The 20,141-nt window shown below is 38.3% G+C and overlaps 1 protein-coding gene and 1 pseudogene across 1 annotated transcript; both read right to left on the bottom strand.

Annotated features, from left to right (window-relative positions):
- Nucleotides 1–638: 638 nt before the first annotated feature.
- On the bottom strand, nt 639–9,439 carry LOC107040147 (annotated as a pseudogene).
- A 4,048-nt stretch (nt 9,440–13,487) lies between these two features.
- On the bottom strand, nt 13,488–15,366 carry LOC107040146 (PI-PLC X domain-containing protein 1). Its single transcript, XM_015260090.1, has 4 exons — nt 15,093–15,366; nt 14,657–14,850; nt 14,117–14,598; nt 13,488–13,770 (listed from the first exon to the last, which is right to left on the bottom strand). Exons 1-4 carry the CDS (start codon nt 15,364–15,366, stop codon nt 13,491–13,493), a joined length of 1,230 nt encoding a protein of 409 aa, XP_015115576.1. The 3' UTR covers nt 13,488–13,490.
- Between the last annotated feature and the right edge of the window lie 4,775 nt (nt 15,367–20,141).

Here is a 20,141-nt window from a genome sequence, read left to right as displayed (position 1 = left end):
AATTTCTTATTTTTATCAATGCTCGAAGCATTAGACTTGACTAATGAGGATTTACTATCCACCAATTTGAAGAACTCAACGATATCGTCAAAATGTGTACGATTTGTTTATTATTAGTGAAGCGCGTCTCGCCTAGTTAAACAAGACAAACAAAGCGAACAAGTTCAGACTCTATGAATTCGAAACTAATTTTCCAAATTTTCAATAAGCTCAAGCTAAATGGGAAAGTAATGTTGAAAACTTTGTTACATTAAGAACAAAATTAAATCTATAAATTTTTCACCATACTCATTGAATAAAAAGGATTTAAATTGAGAATTGAATTTTCCAATCAATTTGTTTTCTTTTCTAATATCAACAATTATGAGAAAATTTCGGAATGAAATTGAAAAAAAACATTTAGGTGGAGAAGTTTTGGAAGAGTACTGTCTGAAGAATTTTTTATCTGGAGAATTATAGCCCGCCTATTCACGTACTTCTGTCTCTGGGTGAAATCAATCAAAGAAAGAAAATCGTTAAATATCGACCTTTACGCCCAATAAAATTAATATTCTACAATTTTTTAAAGTGGAAATTCCTCTCATGATATCGGATTTCATCCCAAAGTTATTTGCCTTCCAAATAAAGATGAAAATAATTTAAGAAGTTTCGGCATCAAGAAACTTCATATTGTTTTGAATAGCCTTATGGATACCAGCAACCATTGCCGCAGCACTTCTCAACTCATTCCTGAAGAAGTATCTGATCCCTCTCCCTACAGTGTACTAAAACAGAAACAATAAAAATGTGAAATTTATGACGAAATAAAATCGCAGAAAATACGATTTTAATATTCATTCTTTATGTTGACGATTTCCGTGCTTTTACGATGACATTTTCGCTCAAAATGATTTTTTGAAACGCATGTTCCAGGAGAAATGACGTGGCGACACGTGTCAGAACGACAATGATTTTCTTTCAACGACATTTATCGTGGAAACAGCTGTCGTATCATAAAGAAGGGCATTCAATAGCGTCTCAGGGGAGGATTCTTTGTGCGGTCAGCAGGTCACGGGGGTCAAATATATCTTGAGACATTTTAACTTCGGAGTGTAAAAAATGGCATGGAGAAAATATTATGGAAAAATTACTGAAAGAGTCAAGTAATCGCAGAGTAAAATTCCATTTAGAGTCTTTTGCCTTCAAATGAAAGCCTTGAATTTGACCGATTTTTCGATTTTCTAATTTTGATTGCAAACGGTGTTACGTCCAAACACACTACTTACTGATTATCTCATCGGGTCAAACCAAAAATATGCTCAGACCAAAGTCGAATGTCCTTCAATGTTTTTAATTTGTTGAAAATAGAACTAGATGGATACGAGGCTGATTCCAATAAAATTGGAGAAAAGAAAGTTATTTGCCAATTTATTAATCCAATTCGATTTAAAGAGTTTTTTGTTAACATTTCATTACATCCTCTTTATTAAGTGCATACGTCTACTGCTCCTAGGTCAGTTCTGATAACAAGATGTTCTCAAGTTGTGATGAATACACTCTGTTCTTGTTAATTCCTTTTTATTCTCTTCTTCTATGCCCAGTTCAGTTTTAATTTAAAGGATTTTATATTATTTAACTATGGGGTTACGCTCCCTCCTCGCTCCACTCGCCAACCCCCATGTGATCCCCATATGATCCCCAGATAACCCCCATGATACATATTCTGACCCTTCTGACCCTTAATCTGACCTTTGTGAGCCTTAAACTGATCCTTATGACCCCTATTTAGACCCTTGATACCCTTATTGGGATCCTTCATCTGATCCTTGTGACCCTGTTTTGGACCTTTACTCTGACCCTTGTAATCGTTAATCTGACCCTCGTGACCCTTATTCTGACCCTCATGACCCTTAATATGATCTTCGTGACCCTTATTTTGACCCGCATCTTCCTTAATCCGACTCTCCTGAACCCTAATCTCAACCTCGTGATCTTTATTCTGTCCTTCATGACCCTTATTTTAAACCTCGTGACTCTTATGACCTTCACGGCCATTATTTTGACCCCCATGACTCTTATTTTGATACTTGTGACCCTTAATTTTGGAGTCCTCATTTCGAGTACCAAATTTTCATCACCAGAAGTGGATTTGGATGGTTATAATGTAGAGAGATGAAATGGATTTTAAGAGAATATTTTAATAATTAGCTTTTTGTGATCATGCAAGCTGTTTTAAAGATTTTGAATTTCATTTTATTATATTATTTATTTACGACTTATGTTTGAAATGAAATTTGGATCAAACTCTCTCGGAAAAACTGAGATGAACAGGACTAACTAATTATTTCTCTAAGGCTTGTGCACTTCCTTTTATAGGCTAGAGACAGGGTTGGTGCTAGGTGTACATGACGTGATATAGTTGTGCCTAGAGTGGATTTTTCCATGAGCATTAGCTTTGTTTTCTAATTTTAGTCGTTGGTCAGTGTGTCATGAGTGGAATACGATCACGTGAGAAAGTCATGTGAGAGAGTAAAAAGAAAGAAAAAATGTATGATCTAGAGGCGCAGTGTATGCGATCTACATGACACTTGACAAAAAGGTGCCTAGATTCTCATCTACAAAAAGACTCGGGCATTCCTAGAAAAAACTCGATAATTATGAATCTGAAGAGAATTTTTTTTTTAATTTGAGTTCTCAAATGTAGACATCACAATGGTCTACAATGTTATGGAACGTGAAGACATTATGTTTTAAAGGTCATGTTTGTGTGTATGTATGTAATCCATTATAAAATTCTGGAATTTGTTGATCTCGATAACTTCCCAATAGCTTTGGAGATATTTCAATTGTCAGTGTGCCAATATCACGACAACGAAAGTACCTCCACTCGATCCAGTAAACATCCAGTAAACTTCCGTTTGGTTCTTCCATTTGGTAACTCTACAACAAAATTTTGATGACGAGACCTGAAATGTTCATCCACCAGTAATTATTGCCAAGAAAATAAACCCCCCGAGGAACCACGGTAAATCATACAAGTGGTTGCACATTACAATCCCCCAGCTCCCGCCAAAACCCTCGCCACCTGGAGCCCCTCCTCAAGCCCCAGATTCGTCAACACAGAAGACTGAAAGATTCACGAAGAGGGTCTTGGTCTTTTGTCGCTGTCTCGCGCGGGGACACGTGCGGATAAGAATAGACACAACAGAACAGAGCCATTTGGGATGGTACGTTTACCTTTGGAGAAGTAACCGTTAAACATACAACCCCACGTTATAAAATAGAAAAAGAAAAGAAGAAGCACCGCTGGTACGTAACGGACGTGCATTTAATTTTTCCTTCGCTCGGTCAAATCTTTTTGGATACCGTCTACGGTTTTTGCGTCGTGCATTGTTGGGAGCGACTGACGCGGGGGATTAGGAGTCTTGCAGGGTGGATGAATGAACGATGGAGCATTGGGGGGAGGCAAAAAATGAGGGAGTAAGCGAGACAAGCTGGATTTTTTACAGATGTTTGAGTCGACGATGGTAACTACTGGAAGTGGCCAAAGTTTCATATTTTTATTTCGAACTTTTTTTAGTGTGAAATTTTTATTTCAACCTCCTGTACCCATCTATACTACAAAAACTAGGTGTCTGACAGCTATCTGAATTTAAGATGTCAGATGGTAAAAAACGTCTGAATCTTCAAGAGTGTCTGAAAATCTGACTAATGTCTGAAAATTTCAACCACCGTTTCTGTGTGAAAATGATGGTAGACATTTTTTGTGTCTGAAAAATTTCAGGTATTTGTTTTCAGATATTTTCTGTGTTTAAAATTCAGTTATTTATGAACGATTGAAACATTTCACTATTAAGATATCTCACCTGATTCAGACGGCAACATCCATTCAAACATTAATTTTTAAGATATTTCTCATGTCTGAAAAGTTGACNGTGAAAATGATGGTAGACATTTTTTGTGTCTGAAAAATTTCAGGTATTTGTTTTCAGATATTTTCTGTGTTTAAAATTCAGTTATTTATGAACGATTGAAACATTTCACTATTAAGATATCTCACCTGATTCAGACGGCAACATCCATTCAAACATTAATTTTTAAGATATTTCTCATGTCTGAAAAGTTGACTCATCCACTGCAAAAACTAGGTGTCTGACAACCATCTGAATTTAAGATGGCAGATGGCAAAAAACGTCTGAATCTTTAAAAATGTCTGAAAATCTAACTGATGTCTGAAAATTTCAAATACCGCTTGTATCTGAAACTGATGTCTGTATCTTAATCTCAGACATCTTGGTATCTGAAATTGAAATACCTCCATTGATTCAGACACATTTTAATATCTCAAAAGTGTCTACAAAAGTGTCTGAAATTCGGACATTAGTTTTCGCAGTGTCTATAGTTTGTTCATTCTCTCGGTAAACTGATGGTTTTTAACGAAGGACTACTCACTGTATAATTGAGGAGCACCATGATTTCGAAATGAAATGAATTTCACGTGATTACAGAGATTATTGCACTGATTTTGGAAGAAGTTGATTTTGATTATTTCAAGCATCACGTAACATCATTTCATGAGTTCATTTGATTACAAGAATTATTTCATGAATTCGAAATCAATGATTTCAGAGAACCCCGTATAGAAATTCAAGTGGGAATGCGGCTGAACCTTTGCTCACGCGCTCGAACCGACCGCTAACCCCCGGTGTGATTGTATAGAAAGCGAGGATTGAGTGGAGAGATTTCTACAAGGGAAATGGTTAATTGGTTGCTTATTATGAAGAATCATACAGCATTTAATGCTTAATATGTTTCTTCATTACAATGCGATATCTGTTTCATTGTAATTTTTAATCATATTTTAAACCAAAATTTATGATCTTCACAGAAACAAGAAATGCAGAAGGATAAAGACTTACGTGAAAGAGAGCAGAAGTTCTTTTCGAATAGAGCATGAGGTTGAGAATCGTTCGGTCGTGATATAGATCCAGGCGGATCTCCACTCGTTGTCTGATCAGCTGATCCTCGGACTCAAGCGCCAGCAACTTTGGGGCGTGGTAATCCGTCACCATCAAGTGTATCTTGGCTGTTTCGCCTGGGAGAAATAAAAAGGGAACTGAAGAAAAAACTTTATTGCGATTGGGATCAGAGGAATGTTTGGCGAGTGTGTTTTACCGAGTATTGGGAGCTTCCAGAAGGCTCGATAGAATTTACCGACTCCCAGAACTCGGGAATCCGCTTCTTTCAGTCGTAAAAAACTGGAGAAAAACGGAACGAGGAGAAGAACAAGAAAAAAATTATGAAGATCATTTGGATCAAACGATTGAATGATTGATGCATTCTGAACTCATATGAGAAATTATCAATGATGACTCATTTTTTTCCGGACATTCTGAATTTATTCATCCTCATTACACTCAACGACTTACGTGGAGCTTGGATATATACACGAAGAGAACTTTTTGATAAAAATTATCCTACCGTTCTATAAAAGTGTATCATGAGTAATCGTTTCCTCACTTCTGCCCCGAAATTTCGTAAAAATTAGTATACGATGATCAAATTTTATTCTATGTTAGAAAAATTTTATCCTGATAAAAATAAAAATTACCGTGCCGGTAGAGTAAAAATTACAGTACCGGTAGGGAAAAATTTACCAACCGTTCTAGAATTTACGTTGTTATCTACATAAAAATTATTGGACTAAAAGGGTAAAATTTATTATGCGTCAGGATAAAATTTCTCTAATGTAGAATAAAATTTGATTGTCATATATTAATATTTACTAAATTTCGGGATAGAAATAAGGCAACGATGGCAACGATGGCTCGAAGGCAACGATGATCCACTTTTATAGAACGGTAAGATAATTTTTATCAAAGATTTCTCTCCATGCACTGTTATAAATGTTTTGAAATGTTATGAAAGATATTATAGTATATCTCATGAGAGTGACATTGAATCCAATTAAGGGAAAAAATAGTTATGAAATTTCAAGTTTTAAGTAGAATTCACGAAAATTCATGAGTTTTCAGGGAGAGTGAGATGAAAATTTCATAACTTGACTGAATTTTCAGTGGAACATGAACATTCAGAAACAAAATGACATGAATTTTCAATCTCTCCCTGAATTTTCTTGATTTTTATGAATTTTCCCATAAAAATTGAACTTCAGATCATTTGAACAGAAAATCAATGGAATATTTGATTTTTAAATGACAAGATTCCCTTAAATTTTATTGTAACTTAAACACGATAAAAATTTCCGGAATTTGGCATGGAATTTCAAACAACATTTTTTAACAGTGTACAACTTTAATTTAATTGATGTAAAAATCACAGTGTGCGGTGTTTACTGATACCATTCTCCGCAATAGAGTTGAGCCAAATCAAGACGTTTGACATGATAATCACCTCATAAAATACACCACTAGATGCTGAACAGTAAAGGGCTTCGTTAATTAGAATTTCATGCAGCCCTTCCGGTGACGTGAGCGACGAGTACAGTCGCTTATGAATAATGACGTGTATGACGTACCCGTATTATACGCCTGACTGAGTCTAAACCCGCATAATGCCTGCGAATCACATCGTCGATCGGTGGTTCAATGAGACGATTATTGAGGTTTTCCCAGGATATCCACTCCCATGGGCACTGACAATAATTCCCCACCCAAAAAATAATAATACCCCAATTTTCTAATCTCCAAAAGAACCTTCCAAACTCCGAATCTTCAATTAAAAAATATTTAAAATAGGTCGAACATTTTTGGTCAGCACACGGAGAAAATTATTTGGTGAATTTGACCAACTAGTTGTGGAAGTTCACCAACTAGTCCTTGAAATTCACCAAGTAGTTGTTGAAAAAATGAATTACCAACCAGTTGTTGCAATTCACCTTGTGATTGTCATTTGGATCCTTAATCTGATCATCATTATAACCCTCGTGACCCTTATTTTGAGCCTGGTGATCCTTAGTTTCTAACCCTTGGTTGTTGACGCCTATGTCCCTTACTTTGACCCTCATAACCCTTGCGACTCTTAATCTGACGCTATAACCTTTAATCTGACCCTTGCGACCCTTATTCTGATCCTTGTGGCGCTCATTTTGACCTTCATGACTCTTTTTTTGACCCCCGTTACCCTTTTTCTAACACTTGTAGTCTTTATTTTGACCCTCATGGCCCTTAATTTCGGAGTCTTAATTTCCAATACCAAATTTTTATCACCAGAAGTCGATTTGGATTTTTATAATAGAGAGAGATATTTTATACGTAAATAGGTATTCTGTTTCAATAAGCTAAGATATCCTTCAAATATTCCCTTGAAACGTAAGCATAGGCTTGGCGAAATAGATTGCTAACCGAAAATGTTTCACCTATTTTTTAATACAGGATTTATAGCAGAGGATTGACATGCAAATTGGTAAACGGTTCTTCACAACAGCTTACATTTTCAAACTTGGAAAATCGGACCAATTTCACTGTTAGATGTGATTTCACTATTAGATATCCTCGTGAAAATTTTTAAATGTCACTTCTCAAATCAGAACATAATAAAAGCGGACACTAACTCCTTTGTAATGAATAAATGAATACACAACCGATACGCTACCGCGTATCTCGATGATTAAAACTAATATCCATAAATCACTAGCCAAGTCTGAGCGTGAGAAGCGTGCCCTCTTTCTTAATTACTTTAAAAAATATACATAACATAAAATATTGCCACAACTTGGGTTCAATTTGTCAGCAATCCTGTCCCCGAAATCCCTCGTAAACCCCTGTGGAATGGATTGCCGACATTGGGTATCGTGGATGCAATAAAATAAACGCTATAATGTTATCATTGGACATTGATCCAAACCTACGGACCATTGGAAACTGCAAATGTTGTATTTCACTGTTTCAACGTTCGACTAATTGCCTAAAAGCCCATGAGCTATTTGTTTACAGTGGAAAACTGTCAGGTGGTAGGGTCAAAGTCTCTTTTCACACACTACGATTCATATTCGAATGTAAAAACAACATATTTATCGACATAATTGAAATTCGATTGATATTCCGATAACGAATTTCTCCGCTTAAGTTTTAATATTGTAATATCTACTCTACTAATTAATGAAAAATATTCAGCATATAATTTTTCCAGGAAATTTTTCACCGTGCACTCTATTTGACATCGATTTTTACGATCAAATGGTGAAGAGTCAACAAGTCCATATAAATTTTTACGTTGGTGAATCGGGAATTTTTTTAATGATTTATACATGGGATTAAATGCCGGTACTCCTTTTTCCCTTCGTTCACAAACCCTTAAACTCCTCTCCTCACTCTTCTACATTTCAATTTCCATTTTTTAATTCACTATGTTGAACTGTAAAAAATCACAACATTTTGATTGAAAAAAAAAATCCATTCCATGTACACTAAGTTTTTTTAATTCCTATTCTTAAAAAAATACCAGAGTTGCTTAGAACTGATATTTTTAGCGGAGTACAGCCGAGCACTAGAGTTCGTAAACAGAATACATAGAATGGAAGCTGTTCACGAACTTTAGTGCTCAACTGTACACCCACAAAACTCCGTACTGATTCACGTCGATATCGGCTTGTTTCTAGTCCATTTTCGACTTGATTCAAGTCGTGTGACTCGGACTCCATCAATCCGAATTTTGGACCCCATATATGTAGAAAAGTGGATTATTTCAACAAGAAAGGTATCAAGTTAAAGAATCTAATTGAGTCAAGTCGATTTTTCCACCTGATTCACGTCGATTTTTCGGCTCGATTTAAGTAGGTTTTCGGCTTGATTCACGCTGTTTCATCGACTTAATTCGAGTCAATTTTTCGGCTTAATTGAAGGCGATTCGTCGATTTTATTCAAGTCAGTTTTTCGGCTTGATTCAAGTCGATTTCTCGGTTTAATTCATGTCAAATTTTTGGCTTGATGCAAGGTGATTCTAAGGAGTTATACATAGAGCGGTCCAATAATCGACTTGAATTAAACCGAAAAATCGACTTGAATCAAGCCAAAATTCGACTTGAATCAAGCTGAAAAATCGACTCAATTTGAACTGAAGTCGATCTGATTCAAATCGAAAAATCGACTTGAATCACAATGATGTGTCGATTTGGATCTCTCAAAGTCAGACTTAATTCACACCGATTTTTCGATTCGACTCAGGACGATTTTTGGGTGCATCACAGAATTTTATTTTTCTTAACAGTATCTTTTTTTTAAGGGTGAGAGACAAGAATACTGACCTTTTCCAAGATATGCGTTTGACTGAAGCAATTGAAGAAGACTCCCGGACTGCCATCGATTCTCAGTCGATGGGTGACTGCAAACTCCTCTGGATTCACTTCCAGATGGTACACCTCATAAATTCCTTACGATACCAATAATATTGTCAATAAATACAAGTGCACCGGGGATGTGCCGGGAGCACGTAAATGCATCATTCAGAAGAAGCAGGGCATATTAGTCCACCATTTTGTCGAAAGTGTAACTAATGTCACGTAACAAAACCGAAAGAAATGGTTTTCCAATTTATTGAACCGTCCAATTTGTCACTACGTCTGAAATTCTGAATGACTTGTCTACAAACTGCATCGGACTAACGTAAGAAACCCCACAAATTCCGAGATCCCATTACCCTCCGGCTTCCATTCAGTAAAAACAGATTCGACAAATCAGTTTATGAATATAAAATTATTCAAATGATCTCTGACCAAGGTAAAACTTCCGGTCTCTGGATTCCCCATGGAAATGAGCGTGAAACTTCCGTGGAAATCCTCCAACCCCTATTTTGATTTTTTATCCAGAAACTCTCACATGAGCTTCCGGTTACCGGGCCTTTAGCCTCTGTGACAATTTGAACTCTCACTCTCGCTCAAGCCTTCCATGACGATTTCAAATAGCACCATGAGCCCAACTATGTAAATAAGCATTGAACGCGTTCTGAATTCAATGAATTATTCAGCGAGCCGTGCGAGTCTGATATCCGGACGCAAAACCGTTTCTCTGGGTTATATCCTACGCTCATTTTCCCATGACACAGTATATACCTCTTGATTTTCATACACGCGAGTGGCGATTTACAGTCGTTATTGTCATTGTTGTTCGATCACATAGATTTTGATACATATATTTTCGGGGATTGCTATCTCAAAATATATGTTTTATCATTCCGGCCGTACACGTAGAGAAAAGTACGAGAAAAATTACCAGGCTCGCACAGTAAATTGGGTTCGGATGGTCTTTCCAGGCGAAATGTACTGCAAAGTGTAGGAAAAAGTACTGTTGCACCAGTCATTTTTTTAGATAAATGCGGGGAAAAATTCTTGTGCAGCACGGTAAAATCGAAGAGACAGTGAATTTTTACGAGAAATACGAGAAAAATTAGGACACTGGCTGGCAACCTTTTCCTGTACTCCACCAGAATCCTAGGACCCGATCGCTTATTCGTAAGATTTCAGCTCTCTTCGTCCCTCCTCCGCAACCACGAGCATCAACTCAACGCGACCAGATGATTTATTCCGCCGCCTCCTCTAGCCTCTTCTCTCACATACCTCCCCATCGAAACCCCAGGTTGATGTTTTTCATAATATCAATTCACCGAAATATTAATTGGTGTTATGATAAAACGGTTAAGAAATAAAATGAGCGCCATTTATTTTCTCTCAATGAGGTGTGTAACGCTGTAGAGATACATTTGCCTGTCAAACGTTTCACGTATGTTTGCCGCACACTCCGCTTTTAATATGGGAGGGAGGATATAGAGGAGAGGTTTAAAAAAATTAATATCATGATATGCTAATGAAAATGGGATTGAATGACAATTTTTACTCATTTTTAACTATTGAATGGAATTTTTCATGTAATAGAAAACGGTCAGGGATCAAGCTTTTATTGTGCGGTACCGAAATTTTTACTATTTTTGCCTGAATTTCTCCAGAAAAATTTTGGAATTTTTTTCTCCGTGTAAGGCAGCGTTTTACAGACGCTACGCGTCCGTAAATCACTGCTTGCAGCCGTTATGACAAAAAATATTGTTCGTTATACCGCCTAAAAAAACTTTTCTACCTCATATGATTGCAGCCCAAGCTCGAGGCGAGGGACTCATATTCGCCAGAATAAGTTTTTTTCGGCCTAACGACGAAATATACTATTGACCTCCACTACTTGAATCTAGAGATAGGTGATGTTTGTCGATTAATCGAAAATATCGATTTTTCATGCTCAAATGTCGATGTTTTTCATTCGATGTTTTCAACGGCCGATTAATCGATTTTTGAGTCTTTTTGCTTCCGAATGGAAGCATTGAAATCATGCTGTTTTCACATTCTCTAGTTTTGATTGGAAATGATGTAGAATGGTCTGAAACGTAAAAATACGAAGTTTGGCGACCATGTCTGTCGGTGTCAATGTCCATCGCCACCTTTCCGGTTGTCAATTTTTGGAAAATTGAATAATTAATTGGCTAAACTTATTCCAAAAAATCTGAAATTTTGTCAGATTATAGACCTTAACAAGGACTAACTCTGTGCAAAAGTTCCGCCCGCTTGATCAAATAGTTTTTGAGAAAAAGCTAGTCGTTTTTAAATCGTTTTTCGCTAATATCTTCGAAGCTAGTCAACCGATTAAAATTTTTTATGTCGCGCCGTGCAATAAGTCGAGTTTATCGCATGCTGCGCTTCGCGCAGCCTGCTCAGAACTCGACTTCTGCACGACTTGACATAAAATATTATAGAGCACTCGGTAATAAATTTCGTCTTCAACGAATGTGTAGTTTACAGGCCGAGCCGAAGGCGAGGTCTGTACACACATTCGTTGAAAACGAAATTTGTGCCCTTGTACTCTAATGTACTATTTTTTCAAAATATTTGCTTCGATGCCTTCTATCAGAATCAATCAAAACATATACGGCCGTTCATACAAAGTTTTCGAGATATTTCCGTTTTTCTGTTTTTTCATAAAAATCCTTGTAATCACTCTAGCTTGTGTAAAAATTGAGATATCAACTTGAAATTTGAAGAGAATCTTCTTCTCGTGATAACAATCCTTCTTATTGAAAAGAAGCTCAATCGCATGGGTAGTTTCCGAGATATTCGACTTTCTCTGAAAACCTTTTATGTGCAATAGCTTAAAAACCACGCAACCGATTTCAATTTTTTTTTCAAAATATTTGTTTCGATGCCTTCTATCCGAATGCCTTCTATTGGAAGCTTACTACCAATGGAATTGGTAGAAATGAAAGAAAGAAAAAGAGTTATAACACATAAAGTAACGGTCAGATGACTTCGGCCAAAAAGGCTCGAACCCCTGCTTGTTTCCAAGCTGACAAAATTTTTTCTTTTTTGCTTCCGAGTGAAAGCCTTGTTGTAGACAGATTTTTCGATTTTATAATTTTGATTGCAAATGGCCTAGAATGTTATGAAACGTACAGCGCTGATGTTTTTAGTGTTATGTTTAATCATGCCTGTTGTATGTATTCGACAACTTGGGTTTTTGGGGGAAATAAATAATCAAAAGTAATATAAAAAGCAGTGACACATCCGCGGACTAGGAACGAAGATAAAAGAATAACGATTTAGAAAGAGACGATCGCACATGAAGGTGGTTGAGAGAGAGGGAAAGAACAAATACGCAACAATATTTATATTTTAACCAGCATTGGTGTTGTTACTCGAGAACCCCCTCAACATCCTATCTGCATCCTTGGATCCCGACAGAACTTCTGAGTGAACTCTCCGTACGCTCACGAATGGCCGAAGTATCCCCGAAGGTTTCGACTAATAGTCAGTCATCCCAACGAACTAAATAACTGATAGTGGAAAATCTGCCAAAACTGAGAAAAAAATTCTAATATCTGAAACATATTTTCTTGAGATGAGTAATTTTTCTTCAATAGTTTAATTCTCCCAGGCATCTCACCTCACATGACCGGAGAAAGGTCTCATGCTTTGAAATATTCTTGTACTCAAAGCTCATTTTGTCGCAAATAAACTCACTCAAATCGCGTAGAAGATTCGTCAAGCTTCAAGTATCTATTGTTTTCATGATTTTCTTGTTATGCAGTTGCAATATTTCGATGTGTAATATATTCATGATATAATGCGCAACGATAATGATAAATGAGAGTTCATTCGAGTTCTGTGAACCGCAAACATTCTGAGATTTGAACCATTGAAAATAATTTACATCTCTCAAGTAAATACGGTCTACATATTAGAAAATTTTTCTCTCAGTGAAATCACACATATGGTCATTATGCGGACAAATCGTGTTTGATTTTGAATCGCAATGAGAAAACCTTCAGTATGAAAAAAAAAATTGGAAATTCCACTTTACGCTTCTCGAATTATTGACGATTGAAGATGGTTTGTTTAACGCCCCTCACCCCTATATCATTGGGTTATATTTCATAATCCAAACAATTAAACTTTTCTGTTTACATTAAAACAATAATTATTCATTCTTACAATGTCGTAGACTCACTCAGCCATATTAATTCTTATTAACTAAAGATTGATGCTTTTTGCCCCTCTTCAGATTCCAGTAAACAGCAAGATCAACAATACCAGTCGCCTCAAAAAAGTCAACTACAATAACATTGGAGGATATATTCCACTCTTCGTGGTACCATTCACAAACTTTCGGTGAAAATTCATCGGTCCATGCTTTAAAATTGAATGGAGAATCGGATTCCATAGAATCTTGAGGCACAATCATCTCCCAATCAGGAGTCAATTGAACTACATCTACGCTTGGTGATGTTCTGCTCGCCCTGCGGATTATCAAATCGAAATGGTGTAACATTAGACTATATCAATTGAAATGAAATCATAAATTTCCTTTGAGATTTTTCGACTGTTGAAGCATTTAATTTTGAGTTGATGACTGTTGATTGGGCTTCAGCAATTTTGAAAATAGATAATTAGATGAAAGAATGAATTCTTGTCAATGACTCATGACAAGAATCCGCAATGACTCATGACATGAATCCCCGAGTCATCAACAAGAAGGTCCTCCATCATTCAATTACAGATTTACAACATTGCTGAAGACCACTCAGGCGAATCTAGAATTATCAACTAGAAACCATGGAATCACAACTCCTGACTAATAATTACCACTCCTCCCGTTTCTGCGGATCAGCAAAGAAGACGTGCAGATCATCTGATCTCTTACAATAGCACCACGACTGCTCAACTCCAGTTCCGAAGACTGGATCTACTGGCCCTCGGTAATTATACGAGACGACAACTCTTTTTTCTGCTGACCAAATTTTTTTTAAAGAAGTGGACCAACCGCGAGAAGTGGTATTGAGTGGATACAGATAGTCTCCTAACTCCTTCTTGATGTACTTCATAAATCTCCCGTGATCTTCATCACTCTGGAACTCGCTCGAGAAGTCACTGAACGAAAGTATCACTATTTCGTTAGTCCGGTTCAGGAATGCCTTCATCTCGGAGAAGACTTCACCCATGGACATCATCTTCAATAAGGAGTACTCGACGTAGAAGGATTTACATTGGTTTTTGACTCTCTCGCATGATGGCTGGATGTCGAGGTAACGTATGCCTAAGTCTAATTGTTCTTCTATCGACAGATCCTACATGATATTGCAATTATAAAGTTGTCCGCTTCGATGAATGAAGCAAACTACAAACCTGACAGAGGTTCCATATGCCTAAGTTATCCGGACGTTCGTAGGCACCCGATTGATGCGTCCCTGGTATCACAAGTTGAGGTAAGGAGAGGTGTTTCAGTAACGATTTATTATCATGCATCCAGTTGGCTCGATCTATACCACGAGTAGAGTATATCTGTTTTCCATCTCGCAGGATCTGCGCGGTGAAGTTAGCTGCAAGTAAATTAAATAATTCAATAGTTCGTGATGAATATGGGTTTATCGTTTGTGCGGGCCTGCATGCTATACAACGGAAGCCAATAAGTTTCGTAGTGATTCAATTTTTTCTGGACATCGAAAATGTTAGGTTATCTATCATGTTAGAGACGGCTAAAGAACGAATACGCACGGAAATAAGTGGAATTTCCTTAGTTTTGAATAGATTTCATGGTTTCTTGAGGATTTGAGAAACTTACGGAACGTTTCCGGCGATGCCTGAAGACCGGTCTTCATGAATCCACTGACATCAGTGATGGTGCTTTCAAAAGTTTGTTGATTCTGATCATATACTGTTAAAGTCTCGCTAGAAGCGCATCCAGGGCAGTAGAAATATACACCTATTTCTCTCGTTGGCTCTTTTTGTTGTACCGGCGACAGAGTGAGAATGATGAGGGTCTCAGGATTATCCTGACAGGATGCCCCGTCGAACACACTCAGATGGATAATTGACAGAAAGAATATGGAATACATCTTCGATATGAAGTTCAACTATTCCATTCATGGATTCCGAAGGCATTACACTGTTATCGAATGCGTCAGCAGTCGCGCTGTTTATCGTTTTCTACGACAATACGAGTCAACATAGGAGGTGTCAATCGTGTGGTACGATAGTGAAAAGAACGAATGCTAACAAGTTTTGCGACGCGAACATGATGGTAATTGGTAATAGTCATCCATGTTTATGGAGTTGATGGTATGAACGCCTGCTTTCTCGATGTTTTGCTGTTTAGTATGAATAACAGAACATTGTCATCGATGAATATTGCAGACTTTGTATCTCTCTATATTATAAAATTCCAAATCGACTTCTGATGATAGAAAATTAAGACGAACAATTAAGACTCGAAACCAAGGGCCACATGGGTTGGAATTAGGGTCCCGGTAATGCTCAGAATACCGGTCATATAGGGATGATGTGGGGGTCATGTTCCGACGGTAAAAAATAAGATGAAAAATTAAGACTCGAAAACAAGGGTTGCAAGAGTCTGGATAGGTTCAGTATATGGGTCAGGAATATGGTCAGAATTAGGGTCACGATAAGGATCAGGTTAAAGGTGAGAAGTAGGGTTCGGATAAGAGTAAGATAAAGGGGATGAGAATGAGGGTCGAAATAAGGGTCATATAGAGTCATGTCGGGGTAATATAAGGATGAAATGGGGGTCATATATGAAACGATCAACTGATTAATTAATTCACCATTAATTTAACGATTGCTGATTATCCCATAACGTCCATTATCAAAAGAAAGGAAGAAAGAATTGCATCCGCCGGGATTCCATTCTAAGTGTTTCTGATCTGTAGTCCGAGGCCTTATCCACTTGGCCATTTGGACAATTGTCGAAAGATAGTATTTCATTTTGGTCTAAGAAGTACTGGGCGTGTATTGTATTTGTTTCTCCGTTTCAACTATTAACAACGATTTTTTTTGTATTCCAATATATTAATGAATCAAAAACTAATTAATTCATTTTTTTAACGAAATTTGGAAAGCCTTTCTTGCCACCGGCTGCCGCAAGCCTTGTCCAGATCTAGCTCGGTTGGTTTGATGGGAGGTCACGGTAATACCTATTGACTGGATAGAGAGACTTTTCTTCGTTGATAAATAGGGGAGGGTAGAGCAAAACGGAGCAGGCAAGCAAAACAGACCGCAGGGCAAAACGGACCACTGACAGCCAATTGATAATTTTTGAGGTGATTAGCAAATCTGATCAAATTGCGGTTCAACGACACTTGTTGTCTATAAAACTCCTGTGACGGTTAGGATCCAAGAAACTCACTTTTAATTCAGCACATTCAGTGTTCCTGATTTGAAAGAAAGGAAAAAAAAACAAAAATTACCAATTTTCTGTCAGTGGTCCGTTTTGCCCTCCAGGTCCGTTTTGCCCTACTCTCCCCTGTGAAATTATTGACAAGAAAGGTAACAATTGGTTGTAAGATAACCTTGGTTGAGCCTTGGGTGAGCCTTTCCGTATTCAGCCTCAATACTCCAAGCCTGAATTAATGCTCCCCAAAAGCCCCATTTATCACCCTCATTTCAGGCTGAAGTGATAGCTAAGATCAAGACTGCTCCAGGCTTGTGTCACTGAGCCATAATACCATAATGAATTCACAAAATTGATAGTTCTCTCCAGACGAAATTATTCTAAACAATGACTAGAGATTTTTTAAAAACAGGTGCTCCCGAGAGTATTCCAAAGGCTTTTAACTTGGCATCACTAGATCAAGCAACGCCCGAACCTAAGTATGGACTTGGTCCATTTGGTCTCAGTCAAGACGCTTACTCAAGCTTTAGGTCAGCCTGGTATGAACGATCCTTATCTTCGGGTCACTGGATTCAGCTTCTACTGAATCTAAGTATAAGCTTAGTCTCTGTAGACTCAGTGCGCCGAGGCTTATCTAAGCCTGAGTTCAGCTTGGTACGTATCATCCTTACCAAGCCAATACTGATTCGAGCCTTGGGCTAAGCAGCCTGAAAAAAGCCAAGGTCTTCCGAGGGTATTCTAAGGGGTCTTAACTTAGCCTAAATGGATCAAGCCTCGACCAAGCCTGAGTATAAGCTTAGTTTGTTGAGGCCCAATGGGTTTGGGCTCACCTGAGCCTGGACTGAGCCTGATATGTCCCAGCCTCAACAAGCAAAGGCTGGTTCAGGCCTGTATCGATACTCATATTGCCGAGCCTCAGGGAAACAAGGTTCCCCAAGTTTGGCCCCATCGTCGAGCCGTTGAATTCTTACCTGGGATATTGGGCGCGCTAGCAGGGACGTTCCGCCATTAGCCCTACGTATGCTATACGAGAGTCGCCCCTGGAAAATCCGGGCGACGGCACTCGGACATTTGATTTCTACTAGGGTGATCTCGCTGAATATCGAAACCGTATCAGTGTGATTTGTTAAAAAATTCACTAGAATCACCTCAACGTGGACTTCAAAAAGCCCTTTCTTTTTTAGGTGAAGTATTGAAGATTTCAGTTTCCACATAAGTTCGCTTGATATGATAGTTGACTTTGCAACTACCCACCTTTCATTCGTAGTCTACGTGCCCTGGTATACACTGGGGATAAATACTATTGCGCGNTCCTGTGACGGTTAGGATCCAAGAAACTCACTTTTAATTCAGCACATTCAGTGTTCCTGATTTGAAAGAAAGGAAAAAAAAACAAAAATTACCAATTTTCTGTCAGTGGTCCGTTTTGCCCTCCAGGTCCGTTTTGCCCTACTCTCCCCTGTGAAATTATTGACAAGAAAGGTAACAATTGGTTGTAAGATAACCTTGGTTGAGCCTTGGGTGAGCCTTTCCGTATTCAGCCTCAATACTCCAAGCCTGAATTAATGCTCCCCAAAAGCCCCATTTATCACCCTCATTTCAGGCTGAAGTGATAGCTAAGATCAAGACTGCTCCAGGCTTGTGTCACTGAGCCATAATACCATAATGAATTCACAAAATTGATAGTTCTCTCCAGACGAAATTATTCTAAACAATGACTAGAGATTTTTTAAAAACAGGTGCTCCCGAGAGTATTCCAAAGGCTTTTAACTTGGCATCACTAGATCAAGCAACGCCCGAACCTAAGTATGGACTTGGTCCATTTGGTCTCAGTCAAGACGCTTACTCAAGCTTTAGGTCAGCCTGGTATGAACGATCCTTATCTTCGGGTCACTGGATTCAGCTTCTACTGAATCTAAGTATAAGCTTAGTCTCTGTAGACTCAGTGCGCCGAGGCTTATCTAAGCCTGAGTTCAGCTTGGTACGTATCATCCTTACCAAGCCAATACTGATTCGAGCCTTGGGCTAAGCAGCCTGAAAAAAGCCAAGGTCTTCCGAGGGTATTCTAAGGGGTCTTAACTTAGCCTAAATGGATCAAGCCTCGACCAAGCCTGAGTATAAGCTTAGTTTGTTGAGGCCCAATGGGTTTGGGCTCACCTGAGCCTGGACTGAGCCTGATATGTCCCAGCCTCAACAAGCAAAGGCTGGTTCAGGCCTGTATCGATACTCATATTGCCGAGCCTCAGGGAAACAAGGTTCCCCAAGTTTGGCCCCATCGTCGAGCCGTTGAATTCTTACCTGGGATATTGGGCGCGCTAGCAGGGACGTTCCGCCATTAGCCCTACGTATGCTATACGAGAGTCGCCCCTGGAAAATCCGGGCGACGGCACTCGGACATTTGATTTCTACTAGGGTGATCTCGCTGAATATCGAAACCGTATCAGTGTGATTTGTTAAAAAATTCACTAGAATCACCTCAACGTGGACTTCAAAAAGCCCTTTCTTTTTTAGGTGAAGTATTGAAGATTTCAGTTTCCACATAAGTTCGCTTGATATGATAGTTGACTTTGCAACTACCCACCTTTCATTCGTAGTCTACGTGCCCTGGTATACACTGGGGATAAATACTATTGCGCGTCATGAAGCGAATGTAATTTCCACGTAGCTAATTAGTCAAGGCTATAAATTACGTTGGGGCAGATCTTGCAGCGTTATCTTGCTGTACGCCACGCTAACCGAGAATTATCTCTCTAAAAATTGTCCACTTCCCATTAATTTACATTCTTCCAAAGTTCCATCCATCAGAGCCTTCTGTTTATTGATTCTGCCATGATTTTATTTGATCAAACCCCAATGGACGGGAATCGAGAATTGACATTCAGATAGTAAGAACTAGTATGTTTTGTCATTAGGCTAAAAAAATTTTTTCTGGCGAATATGAGTTTGCAGCCTGAGCCGAAGGCGAGGGTTGCAATCATATGAGTTAGAAAAGTTTTTTTACGCCGTATGTCGAATGATATTTTCAGTCATAATGGGCGTAGGCAGCAAGCGCAGCCTTACGGCCGGAATGATGAAAAATATTTTACATCCTACGCAATAATATTTTGTTAGGGTGAACACAAATTGATTCACCGGTACGTGAAATTCACTGTATGAGGGTTAACGAAAGGGGGTGGGTAACCAGAGAGGGATGCATGAAACGACGTGAATTCCTGACGACGGGAGGGAACGTCGAAATTTGGTGGATGGACTCAGAAATAATTTTCATGCTCGTGAACACGTGGAGGATGGGATGACCATCATTACGGGACAAATTGCATTCATCAAATTTCTAATTTACGTAATTCGTTGTGTGAATAGAAATAATTATCATCTATTTTTGAGGTTCGAAGTTGTTTTGTTCCGAAATTGAAGGCTCGTATGTAACACCGCGAGAGCTTCAACATTACTAGATATTTACCGTTGATAACAATTTTACTCTAC

Source organism: Diachasma alloeum, unplaced genomic scaffold (assembly GCF_001412515.2).
Source record: "Diachasma alloeum isolate Michigan unplaced genomic scaffold, Dall2.0 Dall_scaffold_00323, whole genome shotgun sequence".
Classification (NCBI taxonomy): domain Eukaryota; kingdom Metazoa; phylum Arthropoda; class Insecta; order Hymenoptera; family Braconidae; genus Diachasma; species Diachasma alloeum.
This window is presented reverse-complemented; position numbering and strand designations above follow the sequence as displayed.